This window comes from Bombyx mandarina, chromosome 28 (assembly GCF_030267445.1).
Source record: "Bombyx mandarina strain Sakado chromosome 28, ASM3026744v2".
In the NCBI taxonomy this organism is placed as follows: domain Eukaryota; kingdom Metazoa; phylum Arthropoda; class Insecta; order Lepidoptera; family Bombycidae; genus Bombyx; species Bombyx mandarina.
The window spans coordinates 1,262,672-1,278,330 of NC_143233.1; the positions used below are offsets into that span (position 1 = coordinate 1,262,672).

Below are 15,659 nucleotides of genomic sequence, written 5' to 3' on the forward strand. Positions count from 1 at the left end.
AAACTTCTTTAGGCGCATGAGGGTAAAATTTTTACAGAACGTCACGCAGGTATGCAACGAAAGTGACATCAAACCATAGACCTATATAGTAGGGACACGACATAAGAGAGCGAGATAGAGCATAAGAGAGAGCTAAGACGAGCTTAGATTTCACATAATATCTAAATCACATCATCTTTGCACATAACAATATACTTACTTCCTATTAAAGTATAAATTCTACAAATACATTCATACTCAACAATATTTAAAATAAAATAAGCCAAGAACGTTTATCGATAACACCTACTAACATTAAAATCTTCTGGGCAGCACTAAAACCGCCATGTTTTGTGGCCAGATGACGTCACAGTGGCACGAAATCATAGACCTATATCGACGGCAAAAAGCAATCCTGCTATAACCCACAAAATGAAAAATGTTCACCAGAGGCAAAAGAAAATTATTTATTTAAAAAAAAAAAAAAAACTCCTAAACTATAAAACTTAGAAGTATCATTTTAAGAACCAAAATGTATTTTTTTGTTTTCTATCAAGCCGAATACTAAGATTTTACCAGAAGTAAGTTTTATTATGTGTTTGTGTTGGTTACAACAATAGCAACTTTTTGTCTGTTACGTGAATTTGCTGTAAATGAAGCATATAAATGTATGGGAGACTCAAAATCAAACATTTACGCGTAAAGAATATTTGATGTAATTACATAAACCAATAAATTATCTGTGTCAATTCTGAAGTAAATGATATTCTTGTGTATAACTAGATGCATTTCATTTGTAGTTACTGCTAGAAATACTGAAAGGATGGTAAAACATAACGCTGTAACTATGGAAATTTATTTATTTTGTAGAGAACAAAATAAAATATTTATCTGGAAATTATCTGGAAAGAGCAAAAACAAAAGTTTATGTATGTTTTGTGAACAATAAATGTTGAATAAATAAATTATTTTAGGGTAAATTAAAAACATTATAAAATATCATAAAATCAAAATGTAATCAGTTTAACAATTTTTAAATCAATTTGCACTATCTATTTCTTTTATGTCTTCTTCATCTGTGTCCATTAAGTAATCCTTTGCTTTAATGCTTACTTTTTAAATTGTATTGTATTCTGCAGCAAACCTTGAAGGAATTATGTTTTTATTGACTAGACTCGTTAAATCCTTGTATTTTTTGGCAGATATTCCTAATGCTGTAGGGTATAACATATCCTTCAAACAATTTTTTAATGGACTCAAAGGAATTGTTATGGTTTCTGCGTCAGGTAACATTGAATTTTTAATATACATCAAGTTGGGTTCTTGATTCTTGAAGGTAGCAATACATAGTTTTGAAATTGATAGCTTTTGTTTTTTATTAAATGTAGAGTTAACAAGATCGTCAAAACCAGTGAAATCTTTTCCATTGAGTACTTGAACTTTGTATGGCTCTGGATCCAGACGTGCCAATTCCATTATAGTAGGCCATTGTGATGGGGCCCAAACGATACACTTTCTTATTTTAGTCTCAATGGTAGCGTGAACACTATCCACCGGCATATAGGTATGGCCAGGAATCAAATAATTAATTTGAATTGTCTTTATGTTCTTGCATTGAGACAGTGCGTAACGTATCATGCTAAGGACAAATTTATTTTTGTTCTGGCCATAACAAGAATCGCAATATAATAAAAAGGTTCTTGTTAAACCACATGACTCAATCTTTTTAATATAATTATATAAGCAAGTACAAATTTCGTTAGCTCCACGGTTTGCATCTATATCTGTCCACACATTGCAGTATCCTCTTCTAGTAGAGCTTTCGTAAATCGTAAAATTATAAACCGATAATTTTCGACTGTAATAGAGCATCATTGAATCTCCATGTGGAGTATTTAAAACTTTTTGCATGTCAAAACTTGCACAAATTATACTTTTATCCTTTTTATGTATATTTTGATGACATTTAAATCTTTTATATGATTCATCCTTTTCATTAGCATGATGTTGTATTTTTTCTGTTTCTTCTCCGGATTTCTCTTCATTATTTTTGGTACTCACACAAATGGCACATTTATCTTTTTTCGGCACGTGGAAACCGATATTGTAAGATTTTTTAAACCAGGTCCTAAATACTTGAAAAGACATTGCTTTTATTTCACTTTGCCTGCAGTTATCTTTGTATATACGATACAGGTTAGATACGTTCCTAAATTCTTCGGGAAAATACAATCGTTTTGAGTCTTTCCTGCAATAGTGCGATGGCATTTTCGGCAAAGATTCTATAAAGTTATTTGCATGTTCTGTAACTATTTCGTTAGTTCTATTAGATCCACCATTTGATACACGTCCATCGGTTTTCGCATACCCACCATCTGTGTTTTCCAATGTGTACAGAATGAATCGCTGAGTTATGTCCAAAGTACTTAGAAGATATTTTTTACAAACTCTTCTCCTTCCTTCTCCTTCATTTATGAAGTAATTGTAAGCGCAACTTCTTGTATCCTAGCCTCATTTTCTGATCTAGGCTCGTTGTGTATTTGTCTAGAGTCTAAGTCTAGAGAAAATTTCCCTTCACCATTATTATCTTCATGATTCTGTTCAATCAACGCTAATGTAATGTTATTTAAATTACTAAAACTATGTTTAATTTCCTCATTTTCTTCAGAATCGTACGGAGGAATAATTTTAAAGGCTTCTTTTATATGCGTCTTGGATGGTGTAGGGAATAATTTTATTGGTGTAATAATTTTCATCACTTTTTTAGTTTCTACTAAAAAACAGTCGGGTTTTCTGAATGTTGGAGTTAAATTTTCTACATCTAATCTACGTGATAACTGTCGGGGAGTCATTTCAATATTCTCATTGTCCTGTTTTTGTGTATCAGTATCATTGTTAGTGGGGACCACATCATTGTTCATAAATTGAAATTTTTCTTCAACATGAGACATTTCAGGAGTACAAATTACTGACCTGAGTGTACTTGTGCATTCTTGTATGGTATTATTTTTATTAATCGTATTTGTTTGCGTGGATGTCTTTTTAGTCTTAATACTAGACACAAGAGTCAATTTACCATTTTCATTTTTATAGGTTTCATCTTTTAAAATGTTTATTTTTCCTCTTTTTTTGCCAACAGTAACATCCGGTTTTAGCGATTCTTTCCAATCAAGACGGCGTTTAGACATCCGAAATCAATTAATGTTTATAGTTATACGAACTTACTTTGCAGTAGGTAGGAAACTAACATAACATTTTTAAATTATATAATAACAAGAACAATACTTACCTTTTAAAGTCACTCCAATTCCGCGAAGACACACAGTAACAGCAAATACGTCATACCTTCCTGGGTGCCGCGAAGCGACTGAGCGATGCGGTAAGCCGCGACCAAGTGAGCGCGAGCGCGCGTATTTAATGGCGGTAAACGCACATAATCAACACAGTAATATTGTATTAAAAATGGCATAGATAACAGGAATCTAAAAACTTTTATGTGTTTATGTTGCCGTAATTAGCGATTGTCTACAATATCATAGTTGTTATTCTTGTAGTACACTACAAGGATCAATTGTTTATTATATACTAAATGTCGTAAACGTGGTACCTTGCTAAAAAATAATATGCAATTTTGCTGTAAGCCGCACTAACCAGCGTACAACGGTGCTGTAACTACAATGATTACTTTATTAGGAAAAGCAAAGTTGGTGTAAATAACAAATGCTAGGAAAATGCTGTTTTTCATGTTATTTACTTCAAGTAACCAGTTGTCTTTTTGAAAAAATTGGATTAATTCTATTGCTGTACAAAAATTTCTAATCGTCGTTGAGCCACGGGAACAGAACCATTCGACTGAGTTTTTTTTTCTGATTCCAAATATGAAATAAAAAAAAATCGTGACTGATGTGGGTTACAGCAGGTTTGCTTTTTGCCGTCGATATAGTAGGGACACGACATATTGTTCTATACGTACAATTGCTTATATAAATAGCACCCATTTTGAAGGCACATACATAAACATATATCTATCTCGTTCTTACTCAGCACTTTAACTCGCAGGAAAACAATATAACAGTATTTCAGTGCGTACATAAAATGAAACATGAATATACGTAAATATCTCCGTCTCCGTCTAATGAGGCCGAAAATCCGCCATGTTTAGCGCGCCAAATGTCATTGTCACGTCAGTTCGGCCGTCTGTTTTGGGTTGTACATTATTTATTGACTTTGATATCGATTTAATATGATTGATTATATAAAATTTCATAATTTATCATGCTTAAAACATACAAAAATAATAATTAAAACGTATTTTATAGGATCTCAAGAAAGTCGATGCCCTAAAACTATTATCTATATGTATTTAAATTCATTATGGAGCCCTCATCCGAAAAATCCATTTTTCGGTCGGAATCTATTGATCATGACACTAATCATAAATACCACTTTAAAATATGTCATCAAAACATATTTAGACATTCTGTTTAGATATTTCGGGAAAAAGGCTACCGACAAAATCTCTTCGGAACTATTTAAATAAAATAGTTTTATTCCGCAGTGAGTAAAACACTATTGTAAATTTGTTAAATATTTAATAATTAAGTGATTTTAGAGAGGAAGTCACAAGGAATGACGTTTGTAATTAATGAATAAATGTTCTGTAGGTGTTTTTTTTTTCACGCGGTCCCTTGATAAGTTTAAAATTTGAATCACTCTCAAGCGAAAGTGATTCAAATGGTGCGGCGCACCTTCCTTGGGGTGCGCTGCGGTAGTATGTTACGGACTTTAGAGTCAGCAAAACAATTAAAATAGATTGTAATAGTCTAAGAAAAACACGTACTCAAAACACGATAACATTTAGCATGCTAGAAATGGGCTGATGGCTTTGAACTACGCCATATCTTTGTGTTTTGCGACAAACGACAACTTTATAAAATCAGTGTAGCAACTTTTAAAAATCATCATATCGTTTACTTGGCAAATTCGAAGGACGAACTTGTCTTAGATTTCACCCATCTAAATCATATCATATTTGCACATAACAATATACCTACTTACTTCCCATTAAAGTATAAATTCTACAAATAAATAATACTCAACAATATTTAAAATAAAATGAGCCAAGAACGTTTATCGATAAAACCTGATAACATTGAAATCTTTTGTACAGCACTAAAGCCGCCATGTTTTGTGGCCAGATGACGTCACAGTGGCACGAAATTTTGGTTGACGTTTCATTTCCATAGGTTTCCTACTTCATTGCATCAAACTACTATTGAAGTTAAGTACTTGTCAAATGTGAGTAGTAGTAGTTGTTGTATTTTTCCAACTGGAAAGGCAAATGTATCATACCATACAGCCTAATTTTTTATATTTTTTTTGTGAATGATGTTAATAGGAATTGAAACGAAATGAAAAGAATTTGGAACATTAATCAAATAGCATGAAATTAAATTAGTCAATTCAATTGGCAAAATATTAGTCATTTACAATTTAGAAATCTAAACATAATGTGACTGTCAACACTGAGGTTTGAGATTGACATTTGACAGACTTTTGGCGGGAAAATATCTTCCTTTTTCCCTTCCTCTAAGTCTCGGAAATCTAAACTTTTAGATTTGTATAAATATAAGCAAGACTTATAAATTAGTTCGCCAAAAATGTTTCACTTCTGACATGTGTACTTTGTACGCAGGCACTTTTTTTTGGAATGTAATCAGCATGGAGGGACATAATGAAATTAATAAACGTTAAAGGTTATGTACGCTAGGGTTGTCACACGTAAGATCTATTAAAATGAAAACGCAATAAAATTCTATAAAACGTTAACATTACTTGTTTATCACAAAAAGCCACGTCTTAGTTTTGACACAATCAGCCATTTTGTGTTGGTTATAGCAACTCCAACCTCCTTTATACAAATAAATGGAATCACTGCATTACTGCATATTTAACGGTAGGCAGTGGCTTAGCTCTGCCCCTGGCATTGCTGAAGTCCATGGGCGACGGTAACTACTCACTATCAGGTGGGCCACTCGTCTGCCTACAAGGGCAATAAAAAAACCTATACAATCCATAAATGTAACTTAATATTCACATGAAATATTTTAGTGATTTTTACATGACTCTGACATTAATTTATTTTACATAAATTACTTTTAACTAATATAAATTAATATCATTATTATCCAGCCTAATAATAGATGGCGCCAACAACATGATTTGCATAACAATTACAATACGTAATCAAATTATTATAACACTAGCGACCCGCCCTCGCTTCGCTTCGGAAACATTAAAACACACATGAAACAAAAAAAAAAAAAATAATAAAAAAAAAAGTAGCCTATGTTCATCAGGGACAATGTCGGCTTCTAATGGAAAAGGAATTTTTCAAATCGGTCCAGTAGTTTCGGAGCCTATTCGAAACAAACAAACAAACAAATCTTTCCTCTTTATAATATTAGTATAGATAATTTATTATTAATATTTATTCTTATTAATATTTGATTATTTGATAGTCATTTGTGTTTTTAAACAATAAAATAAACGTTAAACATACACATCAAAACAGTATCTATTAAATATTAAATATGGTAGAATAACAGTTCCTTTTTATTAATAATGAATAAATAAATAATAACATAGAATAAACTAAACTACATATAAGTATTTAGGTAAAGCTACTTATAAATAGAAAATCTGCGTTAGCTCACCGCCGGTTGGCAGAGTTCCCAGAAGGCTGGCAGCATTTCCACGCTGGATAGCAATGCTAATTCTTTGTGCAAAATACGTACCGGCCTTCTGGTCTCCCGAGGCCTCAAAAAGTTTTTTTTAAGGTCCTTAAAAAAGCTTTTAGCAGATGGTTATTTAAGTTATGTTAATTATTATCAATAGAAGTATTTGCGCTCATATGTACGCTTAGCGAAAACCTAAGAAATGACTATAGCATGGTTTGTGTTAAAATATCCTCAAATTGGGCGATCGACATTTTCAAGGAACGTGAGAACCCTATGACTACCATCCTCATTTCGAGAAGGCGGCACGATATGAGAACCCTCTTGTCGTGGCCGCTGGAAACTCTATACCCGATCCTGTAGACCGAATGGTAAACAGTCGACGTCGCCCAAAGCACGTCATTACGGATCCTCCCGATCCATTAACGGTGCTTTTAGGCACCACAAGCACCGGTCACCGTCCTCGTCGAACCCGTCGCTTGCGACGAAGGGCTCGACGAGCGAATGAACCCATAGGATATTCTCAGTGGTTTGGGTTTCCAATCCGGTGGTAGATTCTGCGAAGCACTGCTCTTGCTAGGGTCAGTGTTAGCAACACTCCGGTTTGAGCCCCGCGAGCTCTACTACACACACACGTTAGGGTGAAGCTGAAATAGCCTCTCAAAGCTATCATCATAGGTAGGAAAAAAAAGGCTACCATTTTAATCCTATGCACTCGAGAGGTGAGTCTCGCTCAGCTCTTTGTTTGGTGTGGACATCCGATGCGCTGTGTGAACTATTTATTTATGTTACTTTATTTCATGATTGACATCTTGTTTATGTTTTTGACCTCTGTTCCGTAACGTTCTTTTTGTCGTTTGTAATTAGACTATCGGCACGCTATGATGGCCGTTTTGACAGATTACAATAGTGATGTGAAATGTCGACTAATTCTCAAAAAAAAAAAAAACTTTTTTATTGCTTATATGGGTGGACGAGACCGCAGCCCACCTGGTGTTAAGTGGTTACTGGAGCCCATAGACAACTACGACGTAAATTCGCCCTCCACCTTGAGATATAAGTTCTAAGGTCTCAAGTATAGTTACAACGGCTACCCCACCTTTCAAACCGAAACGCATTACTGCTTCACGACAGAAATAGGCAGGGCGGTTGGTGATTCCGGCCAGGATGCTCGGGTTCGATTCCCGGTACGGGAACCACAAATGTTAACAAAACCAACTAAATGGTCCGCGGAAAACTCCTTTATATGAAAATTAATTGTGTACATGACAAAACGAATGTAATGACGCCGCCGCCGGAACAGGAAGAGAAAGAACGCGGTGCTGTTTTTGACAGATGTCAAATTCTAGCGCATTCCGATACACGGTGTCTCATATCAAATTGAATTAAACTAAATAAAAGCTTTCTTAACAGCGGTGGTACCTACCCGCACGGACTCACAACCATGGGAGGTCTGGAACTATCGTCGTGTGGTAAGCGATACTCACCTCTCGAGTGCAAAGGATTAATAACTAACCCACAATATTTGTTTAAGAAAACTTTATTTTTATTATTCGACCGAAATCATCACGGCAAACGAACTTAAACTGCATACGTAATCCTTCTATCTATATACCTATATAAGTATATAAAAATGAATTGCTGTTCGTTAGTCTCGCTAAAACTCGAGTACGGCTGGACCGATTTGGCTAATTTTGGTCTTGAATTATTTGTGGAAGTCCAGAGAAGGTTTAAAAGTTAAATAAATATGAAAATTCTCGGAATTAAATAAAAATAACAATTTTGTTTTTCCTTTGATGTTGTCCTCCGTCGGACGGATTCCTTTTGTTAGTTTTAAGTTTATTTTATACAAAAATTTAGGTCTTTTGTTTATCGATTGAGGCACTACGAAGTCTGCCCGGTCAGCTAGTTATTTATAAGTTTCACTTCTACCGTGTGTGACTTGCACACACACACACACACACTTTTTTTTATTATTCGACAAATATCATCACGGCATCACCTTAAACCGCATACGTGTAATAACGTTAATAAAAATAGCGCTTGAAGTAAGGCTCACTCATTACAGCCCTGTGTCGAAGCGGAGTTCGGACGCGCCTTGAATATTCAGACAATGAAATAAAGTTCCACACAGAAAGGGTTAGCGCGTTACCTACAAACGGCTTTAGAAGAAAACGCTTCTCGCATCGTGTTAATGAATTAATTTCGGGATGAATTCTTTTTGTTCGTACGATTTTGTTTTTGAGGTTGCTTTTTTTTGTTTTTTTGTTTTTTGTACATCTGTCACGGGTGATATGAAGCGTGCTTATGGTGTTTCGGACCGGAAAAGAAGATAGGAACAAAACGGTGTTGGTTGGCCGCTAAAATAATTGTTGTCTATTTTTTTCTACCTATGGTGATAGCCTTGAGCTCAAACCGGGTGTGTTCCTAACGCTGGCCCTAGCAAGAGCAGTGCTTCACAGAACCTATCACCGGATCGGAAACGCGACCCACTGAGAAGATCCGTCGAGAAACTCAGTGGGCTGTGTCTATGGGTTAATTCACTCGTCGAGCCCTTCGTCGTCAGCGACGGGTTCGATTAGGACAGTGACCGGTGGTTGTGCTACCTAAAAGCACCGTTAATGGATCGGGAGCATCCGTAATGACGCGCTTAGGGCGACGTCGACTGTTTACCATTCGGTCCACAGGATCAGGGTATGTAATTTCCGGCGGTGTTTTGCGCGACAATAGTCACTCGTATTTATAGTAGAAAGTAGGGGAAATTTAGTCTTGAATTCTCATGAATATCTTCTTAAACAGTTGTTGACATAAGTAACATTAAGGAAACAGTGATTTTTAACTATTTTTAGCTAACTAAATAGTGACGTTGCGCTCACATGTATAATAAAAATATATATATGTAGAATATTTATAATACATAATGGCAGTAAAAATATACATAAAAAAAATTTAACCTAATACATACCTATCATAAATAGTTAATATTCTATATTTAAAAAATAATTTTGAAACGATTCCGTCCATTTCCTTATGGCTTCGTCAAACAGAACGCGTACTTAGCGCTGCGTTTTAACGTCGAGCTCTTTTCTTACTTATAGCGCTGGGGCTCTGTTTGACGGAATGTTACCATAGTAGTACAACACATCTCGGCGTCATAGCGCGCCGTCAGTTTAGCGCTCTGATGCGCGCTAATTACGCGTTCTGTTTGACGAAGCCTTTAAAGTTGAACATATTCATTCTTAATATAGTTGATGTACATGCATAGGGCTGCCTCACACGATCCCGAAGTTAACCAATCGATTCCCCTCTATTTATAGGATGTGAGTATCTGAACGATTGTTCCACTACCCTACATTCGATAGCATCGCGTGACTAATGGCAATTAAACGAACGCTATTTTGTTAAAACTTAAATACGTGTACGGAATCATGTTTTAGGGATGTTCCGTTAATTTTATTTTTCTAAATACCTTCAATAAAAACAAATTTGTTTTTTGTTTGGAAAGCTTAAACGACGGAGGGAAGATCTTTTTTTTTTTTATTGCTTAGATGGGTGGACGAGCTCACAGCCCACCTGATGTTAAGTGGTTACTGGAGCCCATAGACATCTACAACGTAAATGCGCCACCCACCTTGAGATATAAGTTGTAAGGTCTCAATATAGTTACAACGGCTGTCCCACCCTTCAAACCGAAACGCATTACTGCTTCACGGCAGAAATAGGCAGGGCGGTGGTACGTACCCGCGCGGACTCACAACAGGTCCTACCACCAGTAATTACGCAAATTATAATTTTGCGGGTTTCACTTTTATTACACGATGTTGTTCCTTCACCGTGGAAGTCAATCGTGAACATTTGTTGAGTACGTATTTCATTACAAAAATTGGTACCCGCCTGCGGGATTCGAACACCAGTGCATCGCTTCAACACGAATGCACCGGACGTCTTATCTTTTAGGCCACGACGACTTCGTTCGATCTTCCACCGAGCGGGTGATATTGCTCGGTAGACCGACGGTCCGAATGTTGTTGTCCGGAACTTGTATATATGCGAGCTTATCTTGAAAATGTCGTAAGCGAGATTCAGGCATCTGTCAAATATCTTGTGTTCTGTGATGGTTACCGCCACATCGAATACGGATCTAAATTTTATTTAGTTTACTGGAGATGGGCGGGTTGCGATTCTACACGGTAAGGTACCCTTTGCATATTTCTGTTGTTTTTTTCCTACCTCTGCTGATAGGCTATATCAGCTTTACCCTAGCGTGTAGGTGAGCTCACGGGGCTTAAACCGGAGGTGTTGCTAATACTGGACCTAGAAAGAGCGGTGCTTTGCAGAATCTACCACCGGGTCGGAAACGAGACCCACTGAGAAAAGCCGGCGAGAAACTCAGTGGGCTGTGTCTGTGGGGCATATGCGAAGCAATCATGAATTCAGATTTCAAGGGTATGTTAGAAAATGTATTAAACTTACTTTGAGATGGTCTTTCTGTTGTTAACCGAAGCCCATAGAAATCATGACGTCACTGCTGGCAATCATGAGGCATAACATTGATGTGACAGCTGTATTGTAGAACGGATATCCTGCCGTCCAAATCGAAACGTATGGCTGCTTCGTTTCAGAAATAGGCAGAATGGCATAGGATGGCATAAACGGGAACTCTTATATGCTCTTCTTAAATACAAATAGTGTTATAAATTTGTATGGTTGGTAAGAACGGAACATATGAAAAGAGTGTGGAACGAAGCGTTAAGATCTGAGTGAGAGAAAACGGTAAGAACGGGAAAATATAATGATAGAGAAAAGCAAAATGGCGAAAACGATTGAATGAGCAAGGCGTTTATTTAGGATATTTTTTTTATTGGTTAGAAGGGTGGACGAGCTCACAGCCTACCTGGTGTTAAGTGGTTACTGGGGTCCATAGACATCTACAACGCAAATGCGTCACCCATCTTAGATATAAGTTCTAAGGTCTTAGGTATAGTTACAACGGCTGCCCCACCCTTCAAACCGAAACGCATTACTGCTTCACGGCAGAAATAGGCAAGGTGGTGGTACCCACCCGCGTGGCCTCACAAGAGGTCCTACCACCAGTAAATACGCAAATTATAATTTTGCGGATTTGATTTTTTATACACGATATTATTCCTTCACCGTGGAAGTCAATCGTGAACATTTGTTGAGTACGTATTTCATTAGAAAAATTGTTACCCGCCTGAGATTCGAACACCGGTGCATCGCTCAACACGAATGCACCAGACGTCTTATCCTAGGCCACGACGACTTCGAAGTTATATTAACATTTTGGAAGAGTACAATAAAAGTGCAATAAAGGAATAGTTTTATTTTATGCGCCGCCATCCCAATTCTACATAATTATATAAGAAGATAATCTTCTTCTACTGGTCCTTATCTAATGCTAATACAAGTAGTACTATATAACGTATAACTATTGTTATTCCGTAAGAGTTACGCCATCTGTGATTAAATAGCAGAAGCGAATATCAAAAGAACTAGTAATATCTAGAATGCTCGATAGGTGTAATGCCATCTATTATCAAATATCGGAAACACATATCGAAGCGACTGGTCCTGCCGGGAATGTTCTCGATAGCTGTAGACTTGTCGTGTCAACTATAAAAGTGTTGCAGAGATGACATAAAGGCTTAACCTACAGACACAGCCAACTGAGTTTCTTGCCGGATATTCTCAGTGGGTCCAGTGGGACCAGTGTTAGCAACACTCCGGTTCGAGCCCTGTGAGCTCACTTACATGTTAGGGCGAAGCTGAAATAGCCTCTCAAGGCTATCAGCATAGGTAGGAAAAAAAACACAAAGGCAGCTAGTAAACGGTTTTACTCGAAGCGAAACAGCGAACGGGTCATCTGAAGCGAAACGGAAGAAGAGAATTGCGAATTGTAAAGTGCTCCTTAAGTGTTCTAAGTGTTAAATAGAGTTTTAATTTGTACTTCGGTGAAAGTTTTATTTATCTCGAGCCCCAGCGCGTAACACTATTTATATTAATTATGGTATAGTATGGTCTGGACGATTGTTTTTTTTTTCCTACCTAAACTGAGAGCCTTGAGAGGCTATTTCAGCGTAACCTTAACTAGTAGCTGAGCTCACGGGGCCCAAGCCTGACGACGTTGCTAACATGAACCCTAGCAAGAGCCGTGCTTCGCAGAATCTACCGCCGGATCGGAAACGCGACCCACTGAGAAGATCCGGCGAGAAACTCAGTGGGCTGTGTCTGAGGGTTAATGTATTTTGGTGAAACGCGTATGGATTTCACAAAAAAAAAACGTGACAATCAACAAACTTCATTGATTTTAAACTACGCCATTAAAACCATAACAATGTTTGTTGTGTTTTAATAGTTCACTCCTATGAAATTGGCTGTTGGAAAATACGCGAATACGCACAAGCTAATGTGTCCCTTGTTGATGTGCGAGATAAGATGGAAATTCGTTTGTCAATACGAATCAATAAATACCGTAGAATAATGGGAAGTTAGCGGGTTATCTCCGAAGCGATCGTATCGAAATGCGATTACAAATTCAAATATTCGAATTATTTTTATCGTTTTTTTATTTTTTTCAATCGGTTACGAGGTCGCATAATGAGATTTAACAAGAATCACCCGACTTTTAGAATGGTTGGTTGCTATTTTTAGCCGACTTCAAAAAAGGAGAATTTTGACAATTCAACTGTATTTTTTTGTTGCTATTGTAGGCAGGTGAGCATACGGCCCACCTGATGGTGAGTGGTTATCGTCGCTCATGGACGTCAGCAATGCCAGGGACAAAGTTAAGCTGCTTCTTACCTTATCTTATCATTAAAGCGTCCAATTTGTTTTAATTACCTTATAACTTTTTCTAAAATAATGTAGTATTTGAGGGACGCAGTGATTCATGCGGTTTCCGACTTAAATTTGGACCGACCTTCTCGTGGGTATCGTAGAAGGCGACCAAGGTAATTTTACTGGCTACCATCTTATCTCAATGTTAGCATTGCCAAGGAGGGTCGACATTAGATAGGTGGTTGTGAAACTCATGCCAAATTCCTATGCAGTATGAAAAGATACATGTGTAGTAATGTAGAATAAAAGCAACAAGAAGAAGATGACCATAAAAGAGAACTAGTAATTCGAATTTTGAGTGACTGAAATCCCAGCCGGGTAATATCCTATAAACATTTAAAATTCATTTTTATCGCGACATTTTAGGGTCCTTTCCTAAACTTATTATACTTAAAGACCTGTTATAAATTTAATATTTTTCTCATTTAATTAGAGCCCAAGCTGCCTGATTACTTGGCTGGATCATTGGTATTGCGAATAGCAATGACAGCAATGACAGCAAGGCGATTAAGATTAGGTGGGATCTAGTCTTTGCCAATAAAAAGCTCGTGTATGCGAAATCGAAATTTTCAATTCATTTTAAATACTTCTATTTTGTCTTGATTCAACCTCTGCAAACCATTAAATCCCACATACCCGTGACGATGCGTGATCATTTACGAGCGCATATATCTGCCGCAAGCAAGCACGGCGTATCCGTCCTTCCACTGCAACTGAGACTTCAAAATTGACGTTTAATACAAACTTAGCCGGATTAGCGGATTGAAACCGCTTACCAACCAAATTTATGCTACTCTCACAGACGCTGCACTAGGTCCATAAATAACGCAAGTTTTTTTCGCGGCTTACGTTGCATTTTTACCTTTTTTGTAGTAAAATTTTAAAATGTATCGAATTTCTTCATTAGATTCACTCATCTTGACAGCACGAAAAATAAATAAAAATCACACATTTGAATTTGGAATTATCGTCTCTAAAATTTTAATGATACCAAAACCAGCCAGATACAAATAGTATATAGCCAAAGAGATTTTATTACAAGTGCATACATACTATAATGCGAAAAGACTTTTTCCCCAACCTATATGTATTATACATACGTTTAAATATATACCTAGTCAGGTCATAAGTATTGTCACACAGTAAAAACTTTTCTTTTAGAATGCTGGCCACAAAAAAGTTTATTGAATTCGAATTTCGAGTTGTTCATGAAAATAAAAATGTATACTTTTAGAATTTTTACTCATTTTTAAATATGGAGTAGACGCTTAAAGAAGACCGTGTTGCAGTTATTGCGTTGCATCGTTGCGGTTACGCGCCAATTAAAATTTTTAACATACTAAAAAATTTGAATATAACCAAAAGATTCGTTTATCGTACCATCAAACGATACAATGAAGACTCTAGTGTAGATGACAGGTCAAGAAGTGGTCGCCCTCAGTCTGTTAGGACTCCAGCAGTGATAAAAGCTGTGAAGGCGCGAATTCAAAGAAATCCCAAACGTAAGCAGAAACTGTTGGCCCTTCAGATGGCGTTAAGCAGAACCACGGTGAAAAGGGTGTTAAATGAAGACTTAGGGCTTCGGGTATATCGAAGAAAAACAGGACATCGTTTGAATGCTCGTCTAATGGACCTGAGACTGAAGAGATGCCGCGCTTTGTTGAAGCGGTACGCGGGAAAAAAAAATCCAGAAATTCTTTTTTCGGATGAAAAATTTTTTACCGTAGAAGAGAGCTACAACAAACAAAATGATAAGGTGTACGCACACAGTAGTGAAGAAGCGAGCAACCGTATTCCGCGTGTCCAACGAGGTAATTTTCCATCCTCGCTCATGGTATCGTTGGGAGTTTCTTATTGGGGCTTAACAGAGGTACATTTTTGTGAGAAAGGTGAAAAAACGAATGCAGTTGTGTATCAAAATATAGTCCTGACGAACCTTGTGGAACCTGTTTCTCATACCATGTTCAATAACAGGCACTGGGTATTCCAACAAGATTCGGCGCCAGCTCATAGAGCGGAGAGCACACAAGACTGGCTGGCGGCGCGTGAAATCGACTTCATCCGGCACGAAGACTGGCCCTCCTC

The 15,659-nt window shown here is 36.9% G+C and overlaps 2 protein-coding genes and 1 pseudogene across 9 annotated transcripts in view; 1 reads left to right on the plus strand and 2 right to left on the minus strand.

The window, feature by feature from the left end:
- The window catches only part of nolo (ADAMTS-like no long nerve cord), a 376,621-nt gene that overhangs the window by 14,122 nt on the left and 346,840 nt on the right, over window positions 1–15,659 (plus strand). The gene's annotated exons all lie outside the window — the stretch shown is intronic.
- On the minus strand, window positions 1,018–2,247 carry LOC149499673 (uncharacterized; annotated as a pseudogene).
- LOC149499674 (uncharacterized) lies at window positions 2,451–3,918 on the minus strand. The gene has a single exon (XM_089739050.1). The coding sequence runs from the start codon at window positions 3,165–3,167 to the stop codon at window positions 2,451–2,453; it is 717 nt and encodes a 238-aa protein (XP_089595176.1). The 5' UTR covers window positions 3,168–3,918.